General features: G+C 34.3%; 1 protein-coding gene across 4 annotated transcripts in view; it reads left to right on the top strand.

Annotated features, from left to right (window-relative positions):
- The first annotated feature begins 1885 nt into the window (after positions 1-1885).
- Positions 1886-26688, top strand: part of LOC126889439 (cuticle protein 19-like) — a 65302-nt gene continuing 40499 nt past the window's right edge. The window contains exons 1-2 of one of the 4 annotated variants that reach the window (XM_050657741.1): positions 1886-2154; positions 16114-16656. In XM_050657741.1, coding sequence (XP_050513698.1) covers positions 1964-2154; positions 16114-16656 — 734 coding nt within the window. In that variant the 5' untranslated portion in view covers positions 1886-1963. Of the gene's footprint in view, positions 2155-16113; positions 16751-21208; positions 21344-24858; positions 24905-26688 lie in introns of those variants that run through there. The other 3 variants (XM_050657740.1, XM_050657742.1, XM_050657744.1) reach the window with 3 other exon arrangements.

Here is a 26688-nt window from a genome sequence, read left to right as displayed (position 1 = left end):
TACAGTACCTACACTTTCTGCCAAGTATCATAAGGATATGTCAAATAGTTTTATACTACCGGGCACACATATTTCTTTTAAATACACACGGGCACACAAAGTTTTAAATAAAGAATAAATTATTTAAAAAGAATATATACTTTAAAATAATTTGACATATCCGTGTCATACTTGGCATAAAGTGTAGGCACTGTACACCCTACTAAATTATGTTAAATAATCGTTTCTGGCTTCTACCAGAGGCGTACGACAGGGGAAAGTGAATGGTTGACTCTTCCCAAATTGTACGCTACTGATGAAACTGCTATTTAGCATAATTTTTAGATTCTACAATACTTTCGATGCAAATAATATACTCTTCAGTCGTAACGATAAAGTCATTAGTTTTCGAGATATTTGAAGTTAAAAATGATAAGGCACACTTATTTTAATTAATGTATTATGCTCCTTTGTTATTAGCTTCAAATATCTCGAAAACTAATGGCTTTACCGTTACGAATGAAGAGTATATTTTTTACATAGAAAGTATTGGAGACTAAAAAAATTGCACTAAAATAGCAATTCCGCCAGTGGCTTAGAATTTGGGAAAGGTCAACCATTCACGTTCCCCCGTCGTACGCCTCTGGTAGTAGTCAGAAACGTTTGTTTAACATAATTTAGTAGGCTATACAGTACTACCACCACTTACCAAATTTCGTGTTGTTGTCCCATGCCTGTCTGGAAATTATCAAAAATAATAAAATAAAAGTTTAACTTTGACACCCTGTATCTCGGTTATTATCAACTTTTGTACTAAGGTAAGTTAGCTTAAATCGACCTATTTTGAGCGCAGGAATCTACGGTTAAGCTATGGCCCATTCTTTACCAAAACACCCTGTATACGGTAGGGGCACATTTACAGGGTACAAGTTGTTTTCTCCCGATATGGTTTTCTGACGCGTTCGAGTAACCACAATAATCCCCGCTTGGGCTCTCTTACTAAATTTGTCACTTTTGAAAGCCCAGAGAATTTTTGAACAAATTAGACAAGGCGAAAACGGCGGGTTTGTTGGAAAAAATATTCCCATGAGATTTTTTTGCATAATCACATTCTACTAGAGAGACACCCCAAAATAAGGTTCAAGAAGTCGCCCACGCGAAAATTGGTCCAAATCTTTTTAACAATTTTTTTTAATCAAATTTTAAAAATAAGTATTTTTGGTCTGTACATTTTTTTATGTTTTTTGGACCGCTTTGAACAAAAAAGGTCTCTTGTAGTTATTTTCCCTAAAGATGATCGTTTTCGAGTTATAAGCAATTTAAAATTTGAACAACGCGAATATGGCCATTTTGAAAACTTAATAACTCGGTTTAAAATTATTATTATGAAAATCAGAAAGTGGCTAAATCAAAGTTTAAAGCCTACCCTACATGATTCTAAAAAAATTGTGTCATTAATTTATTACTAAGCTGTTATTTTTAATTACTAACAATAAGCGGTAAGATCGTCTTGACGCGGCTGTAAATGTGAGTGCTAGTAAGATGCACTATTGACTGCCGGAGTGGCATCTCTCTCACACTCCCATTGACGGTCGCCTAATACGTGTATGGCGCTCATTATTATTACTTAAAAATAACAGTTTAGTAATAAAATAATTACAAAAACTTCTTCAGGATTTTTTGTTAAAAAAAAATTTGGAGCACTATTCACGTGGGCGACTTCTTGAACCTTATTCTGGGATGTCTCACGAATGTGATTATGCAAAAAAATCTCATCGGTATATTTTCTTCAACCAACCCGCCGTTTTCGCCTTGTCTCAATGGAAATCACAGCAATATTCTATGAATGCCATATCATTAGTCAACTTGACCTACATACTACAAACTATCATTGATAACTAATCACTGACAGTATAAATGTCAAATATTACGATCGATTATTTGACGAATTTATTTAACGCTAAATTTTTGGGTATTTATAAAAATGACTAATTCTGAAAAAGGGTGTCATATAAAAGGAGAGAAGCATGAAAAGAACGCATGCATAGCGGACAGCGCAGTAAGCATACAAAGCTCAAAAACTGAAAAAAGGAAAAACGTAAATACTGCAGGAGAGCTAACAAGAAGTCAAATTCAGCAAAATATTGGTAGTCATTCTTGTTGTGGGGACTGCAGGTATACAAATTTAGTTGTTACATGTTTTTTCAATGAGTCATTAGCATTATCTCTTCTAAGCCCTTTGCTGAACATAGGTCTCACGGAAATAGTTACATTGCTTCTATAGTCTGGGCAGATTATCGGAGAATAGGCCATTTTTTGGGAAGGGAAAAGTTATTTACCAGCAATTATATTGCCGGAATCGAATTTTATGATTGTATACATTAATAATATAGGTATGCAAAGTCCGCAGATAGTGTGCTACTTTTTTTATAAATATAATGGCGCCCAAAAATCTTCACCGTAATAAAATTCTGCATAGAGACGTGTTTTTCACGATTTACTTTGGCAAAAATCTTCCCCGGAAAATGCGGGTTTATCCAACAAAATCTTTAATTTTCAACTAAAATTTTAGATACATAAGTAATAAAATTGTTTATCAATAATTAAATAACTGGGTCATATGAAATCTCTTTTCGTATAAATTATAATTCCAGAAGCCTATGAAAGCTTAATGGACAGTTTAGCAACAATTGAAATGTTAATTAAGAATTTACGGTCGCTATAATAACCACAATAAATTCTAGGCTTAACACCCCATGTGGGGTTTCGCCGCTTTTGCTTTCTAGATCCATTTTGGATGAGTCCCCATAATCATTGTATTTGTTCACTAATAAGTCTCCATTTCTTTCGGTCTATTGTCCTCTCTTTCCATTTTGTAATCCCTGTCCTCTTAGGTCCTCTTCTACTTCAGTTAACCATTTCGATCTGGGCCGACCACGTCTCCTTTTTCCTCCTGGTTGCCACAATATCATAGCTTTTGATACTGATTCTGGTCCTTGTCTCCATATGTGACCTAGCCATTTGGTTCTTTGTACTTTTATTTTTTTACTATATCTTCACCATTCAATTCTTCTAAAATTTCTTTATTTGTTCTCCTTCTATAGTCTTGTTCTTCGAATTTCACTGGACCTAGTATTGTCCTTATTATCTTTCGTTCATTTATACTTAATTTCTCTTCTTCTTTTATTGTCATAGTCATGGTTTCTGCTGCATACATCGTTATTGGTCTTATTATTGTTTTATACAGGGTGTCCCGAAAGGATTGTCATAAAATATACCACACATTCTGGGGTCAAAAATAGTTCGGTTGAACTTAACTTACCTTAGTACAAAGGTGCTCATAAAAAAAGTTACAGCCCTTTGAAGTTACAAAATGAAAATCGATTTTTTTCAATATGTCCAAAACTCTCAAAGATTTTTTATTGAAAACGGGCACGTATCATTCTTATGACAGGCCCACCTTAAAACCAAATTATAGTGAAATTTTTCCACCCCATAAAAAATTTATGGGGATTTTGTTCCCTTGAACCCCCCCAAACTTTTGTGTACGTTCCAATTAATTCATTATTGTGGTACCATTAGTTGAACACAACGTTTTTAAAACTTTTTTGCCTCTTAGTATTTTTTCGATAAGCCAGTTTTTATCGAGATGCGGCTACTTTTTTACTATATTTACATAAAAAATTTATGGGGGTTTTGTTCCTTTAAACCCCCCAAATGTTTGTGTACGTTCCAATTAAACTATTATTGTGGTACCATTAGTTAAACACAGTGTTTTTAAAACTTTTTTGTCTCTTAGTCTTTTTTTGATAAGTCAACTTCTATCGAGATGTGGCTTCTTTTTCAAAATATACCAAAAAATTTAAGTTATAAATAAATTTTCAGATTATTAACAGGTGTCTATAATCATACTTAACCATATTATACAAATAGGTGGTGGATTCGACAAATATTCAAAATATCTCGATAAACACTGCCTTATGAAAAAAGTACTAAGAGGCAAAAAAGTTTTAAAAATATTGTGTTTAACTAATGGTGCCACAATAATAATTTAAATGGAACGTACATAAAAGTTTGGGTGGGTTTAAGGGAACCAAACCCCCATAAAATTTTTACGGGTTACACAAATTTCACTATAATTTTTTTTTAAGATGCTGCTACCATAAAGATTCCTCATGTCCATTTTCAATAAAAAACCTCTAGAAGTTTTCGATATATTAAAAAAAATCGATTTTCATTTTGTAACTTTAAAGGGCTGTAACTTTTTTTGTGAGCAATATTGTATATAGGTAAGTGAGGTTTAGTCAACCTATTTTTGACCCCAGAATCTGTGGTATAATTTATGACCAATCTTTTCGGGACACCCTGTATATATATTTTTGTTTGTTTGGTCAATATTTTACTCTTTAGTAGTTTTCTATTTGCTTGGTATACCCGGTTTGTCGCAGTTATTCTTTCTTCGATCTCCGTTTTTCTTTCCCCTTTGTTATTTACCATAACGCCCAGGTATTTAAATTTCTGTACTTCCTCGAATTTTTTATTTCCTATCCTTATCTCTCTGTTTTATTCTGCTTTTCCGAGATCCGAGTCTCATTAATTTTGTTTTCTTTTCATTGATTCTTAGTCCCACCTTCTTTCCCTCTTCTTCTATCTCCATTATTAATTTTTTCATGATTTTTCGTGTTTTTGTTACTATCGCCTTATCATCTGCATAGGCGATTACTTGGAAACCTGATGCTCTTAGGTTTCCCTTGTGGATCTTTCTTAACACAAAATCTACTGTCAGGTTAAATAGTGTTGCTGACAGTGAGTCACCTTGTCTCACTCCTTTATTGATTTCGAATTCTTCTGTTTCCCCTGTTTGTGGCTACAATAAATTATACTCTGGGCTAATTAGCAAAATACAAGGAAAAGTTATTTACCAGCAATTTTATTGCTGGAACCGAATCTTATGCTTGTTTATATTATTAATATAGGTATGCAAAGTCTGCAGATAGTGTGCTACTTTTTTCATAAACAAAGTGGAGCCCGAAAATCGTGATTTTTCAAATTTTGCTCCCTAACTCCAAAAATTTTAATTTTAATCCAAAAAAATTCAAATAAAAATTCACCGTAATTAAATTATGCATAGAGACGTGTTTTTCCCGATTTACTTTGACGAAAATTTTTCCCGTAAAATGCGGGTTTTTCCAACAAAATCTTTAATATTCAACTAAAATTTTAGATAACTAATTGTTTATCAATAATTAAATAGCTTGTTAATATAAAAGCTCTTTTTGTATAGATTATAATTTCAGAAGCCAATGCAAATTGAATGAATAGTTTAGCAACAGAAGCCAATGCAAATTGAATGAATAGTTTAGCAACAATTCAAATGTTAATTAAAAATTTACGATCGCTCTAATAACCACAATAATTAAGATACATAAAAATATCTATGACTTTTGTGTAAAAAGACACTGTACCTAACTAATTTACTTTACAGAATTGAATTTGAAATATTTAAGTGGCCTCAGGAATATTTTAAAATTATAAACAATTTTTTGGCTTAAAAGCAAATAGCATATCTCGGAAAATATTAAATTAAATTAAATTAGCAAACCGGTAGTGGAAAAAACCGGCAGGTCGCTTGTTATATAAGAAAAAACGTTCAATTCTGATGGTAGGGGAGCCCAAGCGGGGATTTTTGCAGTTACTCGAGCGCGTCAGATTATCATATGTGGAGAAACCTGGTACCCTGCATACGTACCTCTACCATATATTGGCTCTTAACACAGGGGAGTTCGTTAAGGGGGGACCCGAAAAAAAAATCTATCCTTAAAAAAACTCTTAATTGTCAGATTAAGATAAGGTAAGTTAAGTACATGCAAAAAAGTGTATATTTCAAAAATCTGACGATTTGAGCCGGGCGTAAGGAAATGGGCGAGTCACAAAGTTTCACAAGAAAAAAGCGAATATTTCGCGAAATGAATGACAGATCGAAAAACTAAAATATATGTGCTCAATATTTTTTAAAAATCTATCGAATGATACTAAACACGACTTCCCACGGAGTGGGGTGGGGGGTAAATTTAATATTTTAAATACGAATCCCCCGATATTTCGCGAAATGAACATCAGATCAAAAAACTGTAAAATATACTTATTTAATATTTTTAAAAAATCTATTGAATGGCACCAAACACGAACCTCCACGGAGATGGGGTGGGGGGTTACTTTAAAATCTTAAATAGGAGCCCCCATTTTTTATTGCAGATTTGGATTCCTTACGAAAAAATAAGTAACTTTTATTCGAAACATTTTTTCGAATTATGCATAGATGGCGTTATAATCGGAAAAAACGATTGTTGGAAATGGAAAATTTAATTAAAAAATGGCAAGCGCCCAGTAAAATGGAAAATGTTACTTAACTTTTTTTGGTTTTAGGACCTACTCTTCACAACCCAATAGGTCTCCAAAGCGCTCGAGTGACTGCACATTTAGCATACTTTGCTCCCCTACCATGATGGGTGGTTCTTGAGATACAACTGGTCAAAATTGACCGGCATTTACGGCAAAGTTATAAATAATAGGATCATCATTTTTAAACCATCACCTTTTTATTTTTGTCCTCTTTGTCCACGCCAATTTTCATATCTTTACAGTACTTATAACATAAATTATTATAATAAAAACTATAGATATTACGAGTGAAAATTGCCAAAAATTGGCAAAATTTCAATCAAAAATTAGGTTGGAGAAAATGTAATCCCAAAGTTCAAAATCGGTATACGTTAAAAAAATGAATTTTCTCGGCTTCACATGGAGTAATTTTCTTCATTCTTCTTTGTTCCCAAGTAACTTGAGTAGAGCCATCTAACTAAGGCATTATTATATGTCAAAGTTGCTTTTGTTTTGTTATAAAAGATTTATTTATTTATTATAACAAAAATTTTTAATTTGTTTAAATAAAGATTGTTTAAATAATTATACAGTTTTCAAATAAGAATATTTGTGTGTTTACCGTTAAAAGGTACACTTGTAGAAAGTTTATCTAAAAAAAGTCTACAACTGGAGAAAATATGTGGTATTCTTTCCTTATAAATAAATTAATCTATTATAACAAAACAAAGGCTAGTTTGACATTGAATAATGCGTTAGTTAGATGGCTCTACTAGACTTACTTGGGAACAAAAAAACAATGAAGAATATTGTTCCATGGGAAGCGGATATAATGCATTTTTTAACGTATACCGATTTTGAACTTTGAGATTACATTTTCTCCAACCTAATTTTTGATTCGAATTTTGCTATTTTTGGCAATTTTCACTCGTAATATCGATAGTTTTTATTATAATAATATATATTATGAGTACTTTAAAGATTTGAAAATTAGTGTGGAGAAAGAGGACAAAAGTAAAAAGGTGATACCTAGTTCAAAAATTATGATCCTATTGTTTATAACTTTGCCGTAAATGACGGTCAACTTTGACCGGTTGTATCTTAGGAAGCACTCATCACAACTAAACGTTTTTTCTTTTAATAGAAGCGTCCTGCTGCTTTTTTCCAATACTGTTTTCATGATTTAATTTAATTTAATATTTCACGAGATATTCTATTTTTTATAAACCTAAAAATTGTTTATAATTTTAAAATATTCCTGAGGCCGCTTAAATAGTCCAATTTGAATTCTGTAAAGTGCATTAGATAGGCACAGTGTCTTTTTATACAAAAATCATATAGTCCAGAAAGCCACTGCGCATCCGCTAGGAAAAATATTCTAATTCGGATTTTTTGCACAATCTTACTCAAAAAGGACTCCTTTTAACAAATTTGCATGTTGCCAGGACCAAAAGGTGGTCAAAAATTTTTTAAACGTTTTTTTTTGTTTTTTTTTCCTAAAATTATTTTTTTTGCATGGAAAAAAGTTTTTTTAGGTTTTTTGGGTCATTCCAAACAGAAAAGATCTTTAGTGACTTTTCTCTAAAAATGATAGTTTTTGACATATAAGCGATTAAAAATTGAAAAATTGCGAAATCGGCCATTTTTAACCCTCAAAAACTATGTGAAAAACTGAAAATTTGAATGTTGCCAAGGTAGGTAGATATTCTCTAAACATCGTTTGATGAAATCCCGAAGAGTTTTTTGCAATACAATATTCAAAACTCCTTTGTTTTTTAATTGCTAATCAAGCGTGCGCGACACTATTTTCCACCGACAGTATGGTGCAAATAAAAGGAATAAATTCGTTATTTCGTAAACCGGCCACTTTAAAAAAAAATCCTGAAACAGGTCGATTTTTATTTTTAAGTTGTGATATTGTGGCATATATGGTATACTAGTGACGTCACCCGTCTGGGCGTGATGACGTAATCTATGATTTTTTAAATGAGAATAGGGGTAGTGTGGTAGCTCATTTGAAAGGTTCTTCAATTCTCTATTCAGTAATATAAAATTTACATAATTGTTTATACAAGGTGTCCTTCTACTTCTTTTCTTGTCAAATAATTTAATTTAATAAAAAAATTTTGGACACCCTGTATAAATAATTATGTAAATGTTTATATTACTGAATAGAAAATTGAAGAACCTTTCAAATGAGCTAGCACACGACCCCTATTCTCATTAAAACAAATCATCGATTACATCATCACGTCCAGATGGATGACGTCACTAGTATACCATATATGCCACAATATCATAACTTATAAAATAAAAATCGACCTGTTTCAGGATTTTTCCTTAAAGTCGCCGGTTTACGAAATAACGAATTTATTCCTTTCATTTGCACCATACTGTCGGTGGAAAATAGTGTCGCGCACGCTTGATTAGCAATTAAAAAACAAAGGAGTTTTGAATATTGTATTGCAAAAAAGTCTTCGGGATTTCATTAATAGATGTTTAAAGAATATCTACCTACCTTGGCAACATTCAAATTTTCAGTTTTTCACATAGTTTTTGAGGGTTAAAAATGGCCGATTTCGCAATTTTTCAATTTTTAATCGCTTATATGTCAAAAACTATCATTTTTAGAGAAAAGTCACTAAAGACCTTTTCTGTTTGGAATGACCCAAAAAACCCAAAAAAACTTTTTTCCATGCAAAAAAAATAATTTTAGGAAAAAAACAAAAAAAAAACGTTTAAAAAATTTTTGACCACCTTTTGGTCCTGGCAACATGCAAATTTGTTAAAAGGAGTCCTTTTTGAGTAAGATTGTGCAAAAAATCCGAATTAGAATATTTTTCCTAGCGGATGCGCAGTGGCTTTCTGGACTAATAGTTTTTCTTATGTGTCATAATTATTGTGGTTATTATAGCGACCGTAAATGTTTATTTAACAATTTAATTGTTGCTTTGTTTAATGTCCATCGGCTTTTGGAATTATAATCTATACGAAAAGAGATTTTATATTGCCAAATTATTTAATTATTGATAAACAAGTACTTATCTAAAATTTTAGTTGAAAATTATAGATTGTGTTGGAATAACCCGCATTTTCCGGGAAAAATTTTCGTCGAGGTAAATGGTCAAAAGCACGTCTCTATGCAGAATTTAATTACGGTGAATTTTTATTTGGGTGTTTTTGGTGTAAAGTTAAAAGTTTTGGAGTTATAAAGCAAAAATTGAAAAAACACGATTTTCGGGCGCCATTTGGTTTATAAAAAGTAGCACACTATCTGCGGACTTTGCATACCTATATTATTAATATATATAATCTTAAGATTCGATTCCAGTAATAAAATTGCTGGTAAATAACTTTTTCTTGTATTTTGCTAATTAGCAAAAAGTACTAGTCTTTAGAACCTTGAATCCAGTTGTGCTGGATGCGCTTAATGCCGTCAGGCCGGCCCCAGGGGTTGGCGAACTGGGTGGCTGCCCAGGGCGGCAAAGTTAGAGGCGGCAAATTTTAGAGGACAGCCAATTTTTAAATTGAAGAAATAATAATCATAGATTAACAGATAACAGATCATACCAGATAACATATAGATTTACAACTAACTACTACAGTTACAAAATGTGCAATAGTGAAAATGTTTAGAGAAAGTCGTTAATTTATTCTGACAAACCATTCTGTGTATTGTTTTTTCTGTAAAATATTTTCTAAAGTCAAAATTGAATTTACTGAAAATGGATAATTATTTTAAAACATATGGCCGAAGCTTTGTCCAGCCACGCTAAGTATCCAGCTCATCTACAGTCACAGCGAAAGTGGGTAGAACAAACTAATAGACTAGAATCGGGTAAAACCATAGGCGAAGAAACACAAAAAGTTTTAAATTCAGACACTCGCCATTGGAAAAATGTAATAAAACGACGTATATCAATAATACAGTTCTTAGCACAACAATGTCTTCCATTTAGGGGCGATTGTGATAACCTGTGTCATCAAAACAATGGTAAATTTTTAAAACTTGTTGAGCTCTTTGGAAAAACTGATTATGTTTTACAAGAGCACGTTAGGAGAACAACGGATGATAGTAACAAGCAGCATTACTACTGGGAAAACGTATTCAAAACGAAATTATTCAGCTCCCTCATAACCAAATCAAAAATAAAATTTTAAACTTTTTGAAATCAAAACAGTATTATAGCATAATTTAGATTGTACACCTGATATTTCGGGGGTGGAACAGATGGCTATTGTTGTACGTTTTATCAATTTAGGTTCCTGTTCACAAAGTGTTAAAATTGCAGAACATTTACTTGCATTTGTGCCTGTACTGGAAACCACTGGCTTGGGATTACAAAACTTATTTTGCAAAAACTGAATGAACTGGGAATACGTTTGGAAGATACGAGAAAACAAGGGTATGATAATGGAGCAAACATGAAGGGGAAGTACTTAGAAGTTCAAAACAGAATTCTGAAAATTAATCCTAGAGCATTTTTTATCCCATGTTCAAGCCATTCACTTAACTTAGTCGTGAACGGTGCTTCTAAATCCTCACAGTTTGCAGTTTCTTTCTTTTCGTTAGTGACAAAAATTGACAACTTTTTGCAGCATCTATTCATCGTTGAAATCATATTTCTAGCCTGACATTGAAACCTTTGTGGTTTCAGTGAAACTACAAACTACGAAACTAGATGGAAAAGTAGAATTGATGCAATTACCCCATCAGATACCAAATTGAAGAAATCTACTGTGCTCTTGTAGAAATCACCGTCAAAAACAACTCATGAGGCAAGCTGTTTGGCAAATTAAATCCGCAATTTTATTTTTCTTTGCTCTGTGGTAATATGGCATCTCATGAGTCTACCAAGGGGGGGGAGGCGGTGTTTGCCGTCTTGCCCAGGGCGGCAAAATCCCCAGGGCCGGGTATGAATGCCGTTCCTCTATTTTGTTGGAGGACGTCCTCGATTACCACACGCATCGTGGCCAAGTCTCCATTCTGGTAACGTGGCCTACCCAGTACTTATTATAGGTATACACTTGTTGAATATAAAGAATGACCTCTTCTTCGAATTTTTTGTAGACATGGCTCTGTTTTATCAATGTACCTCCAGTAAGTCTTGCCTGCAAAGGTAAAATAGTATATATGAAAAATCTGAGTTTTGAGATAAATGACTTTTTGTTCTTTCACTGTGCCATTCTGTCATTTATAAAGATAGACAAATGAAATTTTGAATACAAAAAAATATTTTATTATAATAAATATTACAACAGCAAATAAGTGTAGTTTTTTCAAATGTGCTTATAAAGTGACATGTACTGTTTTGCCTTAGTTACTGTTATACCAAAAGAGTATATAATAGACTTATCCGTATATACCGTCGGAGGAAATAAAAATTCCCATTGGTCATCCTACGGTAAAACAGTATATGAAATATTATACTATTTTACCATTGAAATTGGGACGCTGTTTTTATGAAGTATATTACCGTATAACAGCATATACCACATAGTATATATCCTGTTTTACCAGTTGAGTTTAAAAAAATAGATATGACATATATAGGGTTAGGCAGATAACTGGCCTATTAGAAATATCTCGAGAACTAAAGGCAACAGAATCATGAAAATTGGAATGAAGCGGTTTTGAAGGATGATCTATTAAATGAAAATATTTTCATTTTTTTTCAACTTCCGGTTATACCGGAAGTTGCTTATAACCTCGTTTTTTTAAATGGGACACCCTGTATATTTTTATATTTTTAGATTCTCCTCCATATCTTCTTTTTGTCTGAACTGTCTAAAACCCACAAATGTGATATATTATGTATACAAGAGACTCACCGTGACATATCAGCACGTAGACCTAGCGTTGAGAGAATGTAGCTTATCATTGAACATCCAAGTGCAAAACACAAGGGCGCCATCTTCGTGAGGAGAGATATTGATGTAACATCAGCTGAAAAAACATGCTACAATGACATTGAAATTCTGACCGTCGAAACAGGAGCCTGCACAGTGACATCTGTGTATAAACTACCCTGGAGAGTCTTTGTTTTTTCCCCTCCCAAAAATTCCGCTTCTCAAAAAATTAGATTCATTCTCGGGGATTTTAATAGTCATAATGTTCATTGAGGCTACGCTTCAACTGATAAAAATGGAGATCTTGTGGAATCGTTGGCTGAACAAAACAACCTGACACTGCTGCATGACCCAAAACTGCCCTATTCGTTCCAGAGCAAAGTGTGGAAGAAAGGTTACAATCCTGATCTCGCCTTCATCAGCATGTCATTAGAGGACCGTTGCGTTAGGAATGTATATAAGCCTATACCAAAGACACAACATAGGTCCGTGGGAATAACCGTATATAGCGCTATAAAAGCTCCCAAAATTACTTTCAAACGAAGATTTAATTTCAAAAAAGCGAACTGGGAAAAATATACTGATGAATTGGAAACACAAGTGAAAAACATAGTCCCGATCCCCAAAAACTATGATGCGTTCATCGAACTTGTAAAACGAACCTCATGTAAACATATACCCAGAGGATGTTAACAACATTACATATCTTGTCTGAATGACGATGCAAAATACATTATGACAAAGTACACCGAAGAATATAGTAAAGACCTTTCAGCGAAGTTACGGCAGAGATAGGGGAGAGACTGCAGCAAATACTAAGCGCCTCCAGACAAGAACGGTGGAGCGAGACATTACGTAAAATGGATATGACGCACAGTATTAAGCAGGCTTAGAATATGATCAAAAAACTTAATGGTGATCCAAAAGAGATGAAAGAGCCATGTGCGATAACGCCAAATCAGATAGCCCACCAACTGCTTCTGAATGGCAAAGCAAACCATCGTTGCAAAACGCCAAAGATCATAAGAACTCAAGACCAGGAAACAACTCTCTTGCAAAACCCATTTATCATCGAAGAGCTCAAAAATGGTATTGACTGTATGAAAAATGGAAAATCACCTGGGGTGGACGAAATCCTAACAGAGCAGATAAAACACTTCAGAGAAAAAGCGAGACAATGGGCGCTGGATATATTTAACATCTGTCGCTCCACCTACCAGATTCCAAAACAGTGACGTAAATCAAAAGTAGTAGCCCTTGTGAAACCTGGAAAAGACCTTGAACTACCGGGTAGCTACCGTCCGATATCTCTGCTATGCCATTTGTATAAATTGTAAGAACGCCTCGTTTTGAACCGCATCCAGGAAAAATTAGATGCAAAACTAATCCCACAACAAGCAGGCTTCAGACCAGGTAAATCATGCACAGGCCAAGTGCTGAACCTAACAGAGTACATAGAGGAGTGATTTGAACAGAAAGAGGTAGTGAGAGTAGCCTTGATAGACCTTACAGCGGACTATGATACGATAAACCACAGAACTTTGCTAACTAAGATCTATAACACTGTACTTGACTATTACCTGGTAAATATCATTAGATCACTATTGTGTAATAGACGCTTCTACCTTGTGCTAAATGGAAAGGACAGCAGATGGAGAACCCAAAAAAATGGCCTACCTCAAGGAAGCGTTCTGGCGCCGTTCCTATTTAACATCTACACCAACGACCAACCAATGCACCCTCAGACTGATAGTTTTGTTTACGCTGACGACCTTGGTATGGGCGTAAAAAGGAAACACTCACACAAGTGGAGTCGACAATGGAAGAGGCTTTAAACATGATGTCAACTTACTACAAACATCTCATTAAAACCAAACCCTAGAAAAATCCAAGTATGTGCATTCCATCTCAACAACCATCTGGCGTATGTAAAACTGAATGTTTCTTGGGAGGGACAACGCTTGGAACATACTGATAGGCCCAAATATCTTAGAGTGATACTAGACCGGTCACTAACGTATAAATTCCACTGTCAGAGCACAAGACAAAAGGTTTCTACGAGAAGCAACCTTCTCCGGAAACTTGTAGGGAGCAAGTGGGATGCAAACCCCCAGGTCTTAAAGTCAACAGCTGAGGCCTTCTTATGCTTGTCCCGTTTGGGGTAGATCTAGACACGCCCAACAAGTCACCACGGCGTTAAATGAAACATGTAGAATAATGACCGGTTGCATGAAGCCTACCCCTCTACTCCTACTGTACCGGGCAGCTGGATTCGCATCACCAGACGACCGTAGACGCGCCTCACAATATGTGGAGAAGTTCAGGCAAACTTTCAATGAAAGGTACCACTTATACGGGTTTGACCAACCGGTAGGAACCAGCCGACTTAAATAAAGGAAAAGGTTTATGAGAAATGTCAGCGTCGAACCACCCGAATATCCAGAACCCTGTTCCCCCTACATCCAGAACGACCTAATGGAATGAACCTGGCGGACACTAAACCGCATACGCACAGGTATTGCCCCTGTAAAACAGAACCTCATTAAATGGGGCATCAAGACAGATAACGACGCACTTTTTGAATGTGGGGAACTACAGAAAGTGGAACACCTGATGGTATGCAGACTGTACCCATCACAGTGCACCCGCGATGATTTATGGCTCGCAAATACAAAGGGTGTAGACGTGGCCCGATATTGTACAGAAAAACTGTAGTCGGATCCAGACGCGAAAAAGTAAAAAAGTAAGTTGGTTTGGAAGAACACTGTTACAAGTCGAAAAGTTCTAATTTTCAAGAGCTACGTTTTAAAATTTTAATGTGCTAGTTTGTATTATAATTTTGGTAAGGTAAAAAATAAGAGGTAAAATCTTTTACAATATTAAAGAGCCCATTATTATCATTTAAATATAAATAGAAAGGCCTTTTTTGTCCTCACCTTTCTACCTGTAATTAGCATTTGTAACAATTTTTTCCAAAATTTGTTGAAATGTTACTGTATTGCCCATAATAATTCTATATAAACGCACATATCCTGTAAGGAATACTTACCTGAGACGAAATGTAACTGTCTTGCATTAAATATTAAACACAATATCCCAAAAAAATACGTTCCTTGTTTAACTTGTAACACGGTTCTCCAAAAAATACGTGGTAACTCCCACAACAAAGTTTGGTTTGACAAAGTCAAACTGTTATAAGTCGCCATCTAGCGGTAATTACATGAGTGCAACTTCGGACAATTTTTCCCATAATAAAGTTTAACATTTAGAGTTGGTTCGAGGGTAAACCTCAAAAATGGCAATTTTTGAGTTGTGACGTTCTTCTTCCAACCAAGGATTATGTTTATAGCATTTCAATCGATATTTTTTTTTTGTAAAAATTCTATTAGTTTTTTGTACTCGACTTTATCAAAAGCATTTTCATATTCTATTAAATACAAACATGTAGAAATATGCATAAATATGAGCAGATATTAACTGAATGGACATTATGGTAAGTTTAATTGCATATTTTCATGCATATTTTGGGTATTTTAGTGCATAATGCCGGCGTAGCGCAGGTGGTAGTGTGCTTGCCTCGCATGCCGGTGGTCCGGAGTTCAAATCCTACCGCCGGCAAGAACAACTAGACATTTTTAAAAATGTCTATAGGCCCCAGGTCGACTCATCCTGAATAAAATGAGAACCTGGGGTAAAACCAGGGGTAATAATAGGCGGTTGAAACATTCAGTGAAAAAATCAATTTATTAACAAAGCTTTACGATTTAAATAAATATCTAGATTTGCCCTTAACAGTACAACAAAAGTGTAACAAAAGTCAACAGAAATTAATTTTTAATGCCCGTTAAAATCTTAAAAAGGTGTTGATTATACGGAAAAGCTTATCCGTTTGTTTGGTTTTAGTGTTAAAAGTTTAAAGAATAAAGAAACATACAGGGATCCTTCCCCAGCTGCTTCCTGCAAATCTGTTACATCTGTTAAGTCATCTGCTAGTAGATGCGAGAAAAAGGAGAATTACAATAGAGAAACTCATAGAGACCCTTCACCCGCCCCTTCCTGTAAATCTGTTTCATCTGTTAAGTCGTCCATTAGTAAGTGCGATAAAAATGGGAATAATACAAATAGAGTTCCATCACCTGCTCCTTCCTGTAAGTCTGTTACATCCGTTAAGTCGTCTGCTAGTAAACGCGATAAAAATGAGCAGAATAAGGAAGAAACACATAGAGATCCTTCTCCTTCCCCGTCCTGCAAATCTGCTATCTCTGTTTTGTCGTCCTCTAGTAAATGCCACAAAAAGGATCAGAGTAAAAATAAAGAAACACCGAAGGTCATGGACCCATCCACAATCCGTGCTGAGTTGATAGCAGGCGTATTATTGAACAATTGTGATTGTGTAAAGAAAAATGGATTACAGGATTTTTGTCCCAGATATTCTTGTCATAAATCGTCAGTAAATTGTAGTATGTAATATCAAATATTACATTGTTATGTATTTTTGTAAATATTGTAACTCATGTTTTTCATTGTCAACAAATACATATTACCCACTTTTTACAAGTTTTTCATAATTTTTTTGTAGTTATCCTGTATTAAATTTTGACTTAATCATTTAGAACTTATTAAAATTTTTTGTTTATTTTTTATGCTATTATGCCTTTGTGTTGGACACCATTATTTCAAACATTGACATAAGGAGCAACTTTATCCTTATTCAGATTTTCTCGCTTAGCTCCCATTCTTTCTGTTGACAAATATTACACACCACTATTTATAGCTTCTTAGCGCTCATGTAAAAAAGTTGATGTCGAACGCATTTATCATAAAATGACTAACAAAATAACTAAATAGCCTAATAAAATAAAAAAACATCAAAATGTAATTCCGTACAAGTTGGAATAAATTTTATATCAAAGTTTAGGTGAATACAGAAGATATTTTGAAAAAAGTTTCCAACTCGTATGAGGGGATCATTGTTTAAATAATTAAAAAGGGGTGATTTCTGCACAATATTATTTACTTTTTTAGCTTCTGATGTGATAGATTTTAATGAAGGTCTTTAGGAATTTTTTCTACAAAACTGTAGGATAAACCTTGTACATAAGACTTACTAAATTAAATTTGAACCCCTATTTTTTTAAATAATTATATAAAAATTTTAAAAACCAAATTTGCAAAAAAATATTATTTGCTTTTTAAATAACCACTATCAATTATTTTATTTAATAGGAGAACTTGAGCTATGTTACCAGTATTAGGCAAAAAAACATTGGTTAAAAAATATTTAATAATTTATGAAATATTTAATTGGTTATTTAAATGTTACTATATTTCAATTGCAAAAACCCGGCTGTTACCAAAAGAATATAAATCTATGTAAAACATCATTACTTTTAGTTTTATGTATGTTTTCGATAAATGTATTGATAAATTCAAATTTCAATTCAACTGCCCTCTAAAATAGCATTTGAAGATTGTCCTAATTTGTTTATAAATTGTTTTTTTAATAACGTCGTATGGATTAAACATTTTAATATGCTGTTGCGATAATCAGGCTCCTGGGAATTTTTCACTGATTACCAAAATTTCTTTGTCGTTTTTGGCAAAATCATGAATAAGCTAGAACCGACCTCCTTCCCCGAGCACCTCGTGTCAAGGGTCACTGCTAAAGCACATCTTTTGGAGATTGATGAAAACATACTACTTATTTTTTGGGTTGCTTAACACAATTTCACCATCAGAACCGACCCTCGGAATATCTGGTGTACAGGCTCAGTGCTAAAACACGTCACTTTATGGAATTTCAAAACTTTCCGAGACTAAATTGATGCAAACATAGTACTCGGGCACAACATTCACTCTGTTCACAATCTTGCAAGAGCAATTTGATTTAACCCGACATGTCAGAGATGTCCACCCTATCGAAAACGTACATTCGGGTGTAACATTTCATTGAGGCGAGGTGTTTTAACCCGAGTAAAAATAGGTATCACCCCACCTCGCTCCAATGCTCCAGGTCATCCCTTTCCTATAGCAGGCTGATGCGCGATAGGGGCACAACTATCGTGGCCAAATGCTCTTCAAAATGGAATCCTGGGTAATAAGATTCCAATATGGTGCCCTAATCGAATTAAAAACTAGGCCAGCGTGAAGCACTCTAAAAATTGCTTGCTTGGGCCCCAAGTCATTGTACTAAGCCCCACTGGGCTCGGTCCAATGGCTTGGTGCTCAAGTATTTTTGAAGATATACTTCTTTAAACGCGATTGAGAGTAAAATTTCATAATACTGCGCGCATGCGCACACAGACAGTATGGCGTTTAGTTGCTGAATATTTCAAGTTAGGTATAAATATATCAGTGCAAGAAAAGGTGTGAAAAGAATATATTATATAGTGTTATTATATATATTATAGTGTTTTTAGTAAATGTATTATTTATTAAAATTTTTGTGTCTTTGGATTTGTCTTCCTCGAGAATAAGATATTTTATAAAAATAGTAAGTATATTTAAAGCATTTTTGTATTAAATTTGTCAGTATGTATAAGAAATCTTGTAAGCTGTCAAAGCAAAAGGGATATAGCTCAGTGGTAGAGCTTGTGACCGGAGATCACGAGGTCCTGGGTTCAAATCCCGGACGATTCATATTTTTTTTTTATTTTTTTGGGTATGGTTTTAATAAAAATTTTTTAATAAGCGGTAGGTAAAGAAAGTTAGTTTAATATTTAAATAAAATAAAAATAACCTGTTAAGTATATTAATTTCGTTGAAATCATAATAATAGAAATATAACTTCTTACGTGCGTACAAAGTACACACACATTAATTTTTTTGTTTTTTTTTATTATTTTGGTGGATTGCGCCTTTTTAATATATTTTTTTGTAGGCTGACTTTATTATGATCGTGGTATTGGACCTACGCTTGGGTTACGTGTTTCTTCGGCACTTGGTGTTTCGAGCTACGAACCATCTACTATTTTTATTTTTACTTCTTTATCACTTTACTTTCACTTTCAGTTTATTCTTTGTGTCTCTCTTTATTTACTTTATTTATTCCACTTTATTTTCTTTACTTTATTCCACTATTTGCTGTTTAGGACGTTTGTGCTTCCATCGGTGGAAAGCGTCATACCCTAGCATCTCTCACAGTATGGGGTTTTGGTGGTGCTCCAGCTCCGCGAATTTAACCCTAGCCTTGTCTGTCATCATTTCTGTAACTCTCACCTGTTTTAGCTCTCTGAACAGGAATCTTTCTGCGACGTACTTCGGGACTTTGGCTGCTTCTCTTAGGGTGTTGTTGCGAACCGCTTGTATCTTCTTTTTGTGTGTCCTGCATACTTGTCCCTATGCGAGAGATGCGTATTTTAGTACCGGTGATATGATGCTGCTTATTAACCTTATCCTCGTTTTTAATCTTAATTTACTTTTCCTGTCTGTGAGTCCCCTTAATGTTGTTCTTGCCATGTTGGCCTTCTGGACTGTGGTTTCTACATGTTTTTGGAAGGTTAATCATTTCTCCGTGATGACCCCCAGGTATTTGGCTTCATCTTTCCACTCGATGGGGTTGTTCTGCACCGTCAGTTGTTCTTCTGGCTGTTGTCTTCCTGTCTTATATAGCACCGATTACGACTTTTCGGAGTTGATGGCTATCTTCCACTTTATACTCCATTCCTCGATGTCTTCTAATGCTGTTTGCAGGTTGGTCACTGCTACATCTACGTTTCTGTGTTTGGCCGCTATCGCTCTGTCATCGACATAGAGACTCATCAGGGTACCTGGTGTTCTTGGTACGTCTGCGGTGTATATTGTGTACAGCAGTGGTGACAGGACTGCTCCATGTGGCACTCCAGCCTCCGGGTTTCCGAGCTCGGACAGGACTTGTCCTATCCGAACCCTGAAACTCCAGTCGCCCAAGTAGGAAGAGATCAGCCTCGTCATCGCCCCGCTGTACCCGTAACCTCGCATTTTACATATGAGCCCCCTATGCCATACTCTGTCGAAAGCTTTGCTTACGTCCAGGAATGCTGCTTCAGTGTACTGCTTGTCGTTGAATCCAGCTGCTATGTACTCAGTTAGTCTGAGTACTTGTAGCTCGCTGGGATTATCATTAATCTGTTTGTTTCCGCTTGCAGTCTGCTGAGAAAAATTCTTTCAACTCTCTTGCTGATCGCTGGGAGTAAGCTGATTGGCCTGTAATTCTGCGGGAATATGTGGTTCTTGCCAGGTTTTAGGATCATAATGACATGGGCTCTTTCCATCTGTTTGGGAATATTTTAAATCTCATTATCGCGTTCACTATGTTTGTTAAATACACTATAATAGCTCTTATAGGAAAGTATTTTCCTATAAGAGTAATTTGCTGTTTTTAGTGGATTTGCTTCGGTGTTTTTTTTGTTCTATATGTCCTGGTCTGTAAAATAAATCAATCGAAACCAATTTCTGAATTTGCAATCGTTAATTGGTTCTTCTTTGATATCTCATGTGATTACATATAAATATAATGATTTTATTTTGCCATAATGATATTTCTGATTATTATTGTAACCTCTACTTTAATAAACACAGACATAAACAGTTCTCTGTTATTCCTGATGTAGGTTTTTGCGAAAATTATCTGAAATCTATTGGTATAACACTATAACAATCTAACAATATAATTATTACTCATAATCGTTGTGCCCTATAAGAAATAACAATTTGCATAGTAATAATATGCAATAGAAAATGCACTAACTTAATTCAATACCATACATGCAAACCGAATTTTACAAAAGAGACACACCCAACGAGATAGATATATCAGACAAGAAAAATTACCATCAAGTTTGTCTAGATCCGTCGTAACATTTGAAAAAGTTTGTGATTCAATGCCGACCTTGCAATCAGTTAACGATATGGTTACTTTCGTGTTCCAATTACTGACAAATGCAGTTACTGCATATTTTTTTCCTGAAAATCAAACATAGCAAATGTGCATTAATTTTTTTCTTTGTCGATTCAAGTTTGGCCAGAGGTTTACATACAGAGGGGTAAGATTTGAAACATACAGAGTATATAAGATCCGTTCAGGATGGGTGGGCAGTTCAGTGTTGGCTTTATCTTTGTGCAGTACTTGTAGTGTGACATAATGTTGACGAAGGTAGGGCATCCTTTAAAGTTAGCAGGACATATATCACAAATTACTCTACATCTACTCTATATACGGTATAATGGGATCAGATGCAATGTACGCCTTGATATTCGCTGTATAAATTATAAAAAATTTTGATTTTATGTAATTTTTATATTACTCGGTATTTCTTTTGTATCTATTTTATTTACCTTAGTTTTTACAAAAATAGAAGTATTTATTTTTATAATAGAGAACTTGCACATTTTTTTATATCATAATATTGTTTACCTGTTTAAGAATAAGATTTCCAAAATTTCACGTTTCAAATACTGATAATAACTTAAAAATACAAATTTAAAATCGTCTGTTATTTAAAATAGTTCAAACGACCCGTGACGTCACCTAGTTATATTTTATTTATATTTATGTTTAGGGAAATATTTATATTTTAATGACATTTATCGTATGCCATTGTAATAATATATATCAGTTTGTTGAGATTGGAAATTCTATCAAAATATTTATAAAACTAAGTGTCAGTGTCAAAACGAATGCCAAACCTAATGAATTAAAGGTGAGGACATCCAATACTACAACTAAATAACATCACAACCAATGAGGGCGCGTTTTGGTCTGGCTGCTCTAATTTGAATTTTTAATCGTCTGTTGGGGCCAAATGAAAGACAAAAAAACACTTTTTTTTTTCTTTGATATCTGTTTTAAATTATGTTCTGTTGTGATTTATAGCATTTTTTTCGAATTTAAAATTTTATGCTAGTTCTCTATTGAAGATAGTTTAACAAATCTTAGAGGTCTATACATATAAGTATGTCTTTAATGATACTACATAATTCTAAGTAGATTCTAAGATAACATACATTCCTATTCGATTCTATTTTTACGTCTAATTTTATTTGGACCTATAACCTATTTGGACTGATAACATTTACTGTCTAATTTTAATTTCATTTTTAACCTTACTTTTATATTTTGGTCCGTAAATTGATCCCAGGTTTTAATAATTATGTATGTTAACTCTGAGTCTGATATCGATCTTGCAGACCTCATTTATCTAAAAATAAACTATGTGCAATTCCAATTTGTGTTCTTCGTTATATAGAGAAATCATTATTATCTTTTATCATCATTTATATAATATAGCTTTTCCATACGTTTGATATTTGGGTTAGCAATGAGTTGGGCACTACTACTTTCCAAGTTAATAATATTATGTAACTATTTTCTGTTAATATTTTAATGCAACTGACTACTGCTATTGGAATAAGCCACGATTTTACTTTAAAATTAGTTTGTTTTGACTTTTCGATTTCTACTTAGGATATTGTGCTTAAAACAAACATCAAAATAAACCTACTTCAAGGCAAAGTTGTGGCTTTTTCCCAGTAAAAACAGCAAGTCTTTTAAGTCCATGTTTAACCATAGTTTAGCATTATTGTTTAAGCCTTATTGTATACTATTTGAACTATTCTTTGATGCTCATCAATATTCTCCGTTATTCTTCTTCTTCTTTTTCTTTTTGTATAGACATGACGCTGTCTGTTTTTTCAATGTGCCTCTAGTAAGTTGTTGTTCCATCGTTTTCGTGGTCTTCCTACTGATCGTCTTCCTATTGGGGAACCGTCTCTCGCTGTCCTGACTACCCTTTGTCATTCGGCTTATGTGGTCATTTCATTCTATTCTTCTGTTTCTTACCCAGTTATTAATGTTATCCACCTTGCATCTCCGTCGTATATCTGTACTTCTAGCTCTGTCCCATAGAGTCTTACCATCGATTTTTCGGAGGGTTTTCATCTCAGCTGTTTCGAGCTATCTTTTTGTCCTCTCTGTTCAAGTCGTGTTTTTGCCGCGTATGTCATTATTGGTCTGATGACCTTTTTGTAAATTCTGCCTTTCATTTCTTTTCTGATATTTTTATTTCCCCAATTCTCCGTTATTAAAACAGCATATTCTGCATATCTCAGGTTGTTAATAAGGAATCTGTTTACTAACTGTTACTTTCGCTGCCCAATTTTCCAGAACCTCCCACAATTCTTTAGAGTACAAGTTGAAAAGTGAAGCACACGGTAGAGTTTTATGTATGTTCTCTAATTTTATTATATATTTCCTGTAATTCCTATTGGGACCGTGCAAGTTTGGAAAAGCGACACGTGGTTTCATAGCTCAGCAACATTTTTAGCACTTTTAATTATATTGGCCAATCAAATTGGTCCTGGTTGCTAGATAATTGTCAAGGCTGTAGCCCAAAAGAAAAGTAGATCCGTTCAGGATGGGTGGGCAGTTTAGTGTTGGCTTTATCTTTGTTCAGTACTTGTAGTGTGACATAATGTTGACAAAGGTAGGGCATCTTTTAGACTTAACTGGATATAAATCACAAACTACAAATTACTCTACATTCATATACGGTATAATCAGATCAAATGCAATCTGTGCCGTGGTTTGGTTTTTTGCTATGTACATTACACAAATATTTATTTAATATAAGATTTTTACTTTATACTAATTTTTAGATTATTCGATATTCCTTTTCTTTGCTTTCTACTTTAAGAAATCCCCTCTGTGGCTCAGTGGTAAGAGCGCCTACCTTTGGATCTAAAGATCCGAATGGTCGTGAGTTCGAATCTCACCTGGGTAGAGAATTTTTCGTTTATTATAAATTAATAAATGAAAATAGTTTCTGTCCTTGTGGGGTCGGTACTCACCGAAGGGGCCGCAGACTTTCGGATACAATTAGCGTCTTTTTGCAAAGACAATGACGTCGACTTTGCACAGTAACAAGACACTTACTCAACACACACACTACACATTACTCCCCTGAGTTATTGATAAGTTATAGTCTAAAAAATCATGATGAAATTGACTAGCCAGTTGGTTGTGAAAACCAGTGCCAATAAAACACAAAACACACACACTATTTTAAGAAATGAATTTTAGGTTAAACAAGTTAAAAACCTAAATCTTCAACAGAACTGCACAATTTTGAGACAAGCAAAATATACCTATATAACAAAATATCTTAAAAATAATAAAATTGTAAACTAATTTAGGTACTCATTTGTTCTGGGTAAAGTTCTTCGAGCTCTTTGTTAGTTCTTATCATATAAGCATTGTCCTGTTGCTTCATCAAGTAAAGGCCATTCATATATACTTTACGTTACATTTTATTCTTCTTTCTTCACTCCTCTTTTGATCTCTCAGCGTATTTAATGTAATTCTTCATAAGAATAAACATTTCTGCCATTTTGAGTAGTATTTGAGTTGTGTCTGTGGTGGCTATAACGGGTCTTGTTTCTGCTCCATATTATAAATATATTAGTCTTACTAGGTATCTTTTGTGTTCCAATTACTGACAAATGCAGTTACTGCATAATTTTTTCCTGAAAATCAAACATAGCAAATGTGCATTAATTTTTTTCTTTGTCGATTCAAGTTTGGCCAGGGGTTTAAACATACAGAGGGGTAAGATTTGAAACATACAGAGTATATAAGATCCGTTTAGTATGGGTGGGTAGTTCAGTGTTGGCTTTATCTTTGTGCAGTACTTTGTAATGTGACATAATGTTGACGAAGGTAGGGCATCCATTCTTTAAACTTAGGTGAACACAAATCACAAATAACTCGATATCCATATACGGTATAATTAGATCAGATGCAATTTGCACCATGGTTTTTTGCTATGTACATTAGAGAAATCTTTATGTAATATAAGAACTTTAATTTGTAGTAATTTTTAGATTATTCGTTGTTGCGTTTACTTATGTTTTATATTAATAGCTGTATTTTGGAGGTCTAAGAAATACAAATTAAAAGCCTCAATATTCAATAATACCGAACTCTTCTAAAAAAATTTATAAAATAATTACGTCTTTGTAACTATTTTATTTACGTTATTTATATTAAAAATTAGGTCTTTGTATTCAAAAATTTTTAGTATTTCTTTCTTTCATATTCTATTTGTCATTTTATTTTTTCGTCCCACCAGAACAGGATTTGGTGGCCAACGGCTTCTGTTTCTGCCTTCCTAGACACATTTTATAGGGTTGTAATGTTCTTTGCTAATAAAATTTTGGTCCAATCTATTTCTGCACAATTCTCCCCCGCGTTGGCGCCTAGGCTTTTTAGGTTAAATCACTTCTGGTAATTTCTCAATTTTATATTTTTAGATATATTTTAACAGTATTTTACAATTTTCTAGTGGTCTTACTTTCTTCTGTTCTACAGTGTACAGTGCACTATCAACAGGGCCGCCGAGAGGGCGGTACAGCCGGTACATTTTACCGGGCCCCGGCGATGTAAGGGGCCCGGCCCCGATGTAACAACTGGCAAGTCGCAACAAACTAACGTTGCTCTGGGTGCCAGGGCATACAGGAATTGTCGGAAATGAGATTGCCGATAGTCTCGCAAGGGAAGGAGCTTGTACTCCTTTCATCGGACCTGAACCATTTTGTGGCATACCAAAAAGCCGCATAATGGAAGAAGTTCGAAAATATGAAAAGGAACTCAGTGCAGCCTACTGGAAAAATGTTCCAGGCCAAAGACAGGCAAAAAGGTTATTACGACCCTTTGCCCGGTATGCGAAATTACTCTTAGAGCTTCAGAAATCTGATCTCAGAGTAATCACAGGAATTCTCACTGGACACTGCTCACTCAGATATCATCTCTGTAAAATGGGCATACTGGACAGTGGGATATGTAGATTCTGCGATGAGGCAGATGAGACGTCAGAACATATTATCTGCAATTGCAGAATAATTGTTCGGCAACGCCATAAATATCTGGAACAGGTATTCCTTGATCCTGATCAGATTACAAACCTAGCTCCAAAACGGATAATGGACTTTCTTAGAAGCCTAGATCTTTTGGACTAAAATATAGATGTAGGGTATACACAAAAGATCTTATAGGTCGCAGTGTAGTAAGGTCAACTGGGCCTATCGACCCCTTTTGCAATCTACAATCTACAAGGGGCCCGGCGTCGACCAGACCAAAAACGTAATTTTTCCCGTTTTTTTGGTCTTCACTTTATGTCCATAATGAGTTTAATTAGATAATACTCGGCTATATTTAATATTATGACCTTTAATCCATTTTGTTTAAAATTTTAACAGCAATAAATCACACGAGTCAAATACTACAGTGCAGTCAGATAAAACTATGGTATGGATATGGAGATTAAAAATATATCAGAGCTTTTATAATATTTACAAAAAATCAGAAGAATCTATGTTGAATAATCTAAATTAGTTACCAGCAAGTATGGAATAAATCCAGAATTTACATCAAATAAAGAAAAACGGCGCAAAAAGCCTGTGAGATTTTTTGATGATTTGCCTGGGATTCTAATAGTGATGCGA

This window comes from Diabrotica virgifera, chromosome 8 (genome assembly GCF_917563875.1).
Source record: "Diabrotica virgifera virgifera chromosome 8, PGI_DIABVI_V3a".
Lineage (NCBI taxonomy): Eukaryota > Metazoa > Arthropoda > Insecta > Coleoptera > Chrysomelidae > Diabrotica > Diabrotica virgifera.
The sequence above is the reverse complement of the archived record's forward strand: the minus strand, read 5'-3'. Positions and strand labels throughout refer to the sequence as shown.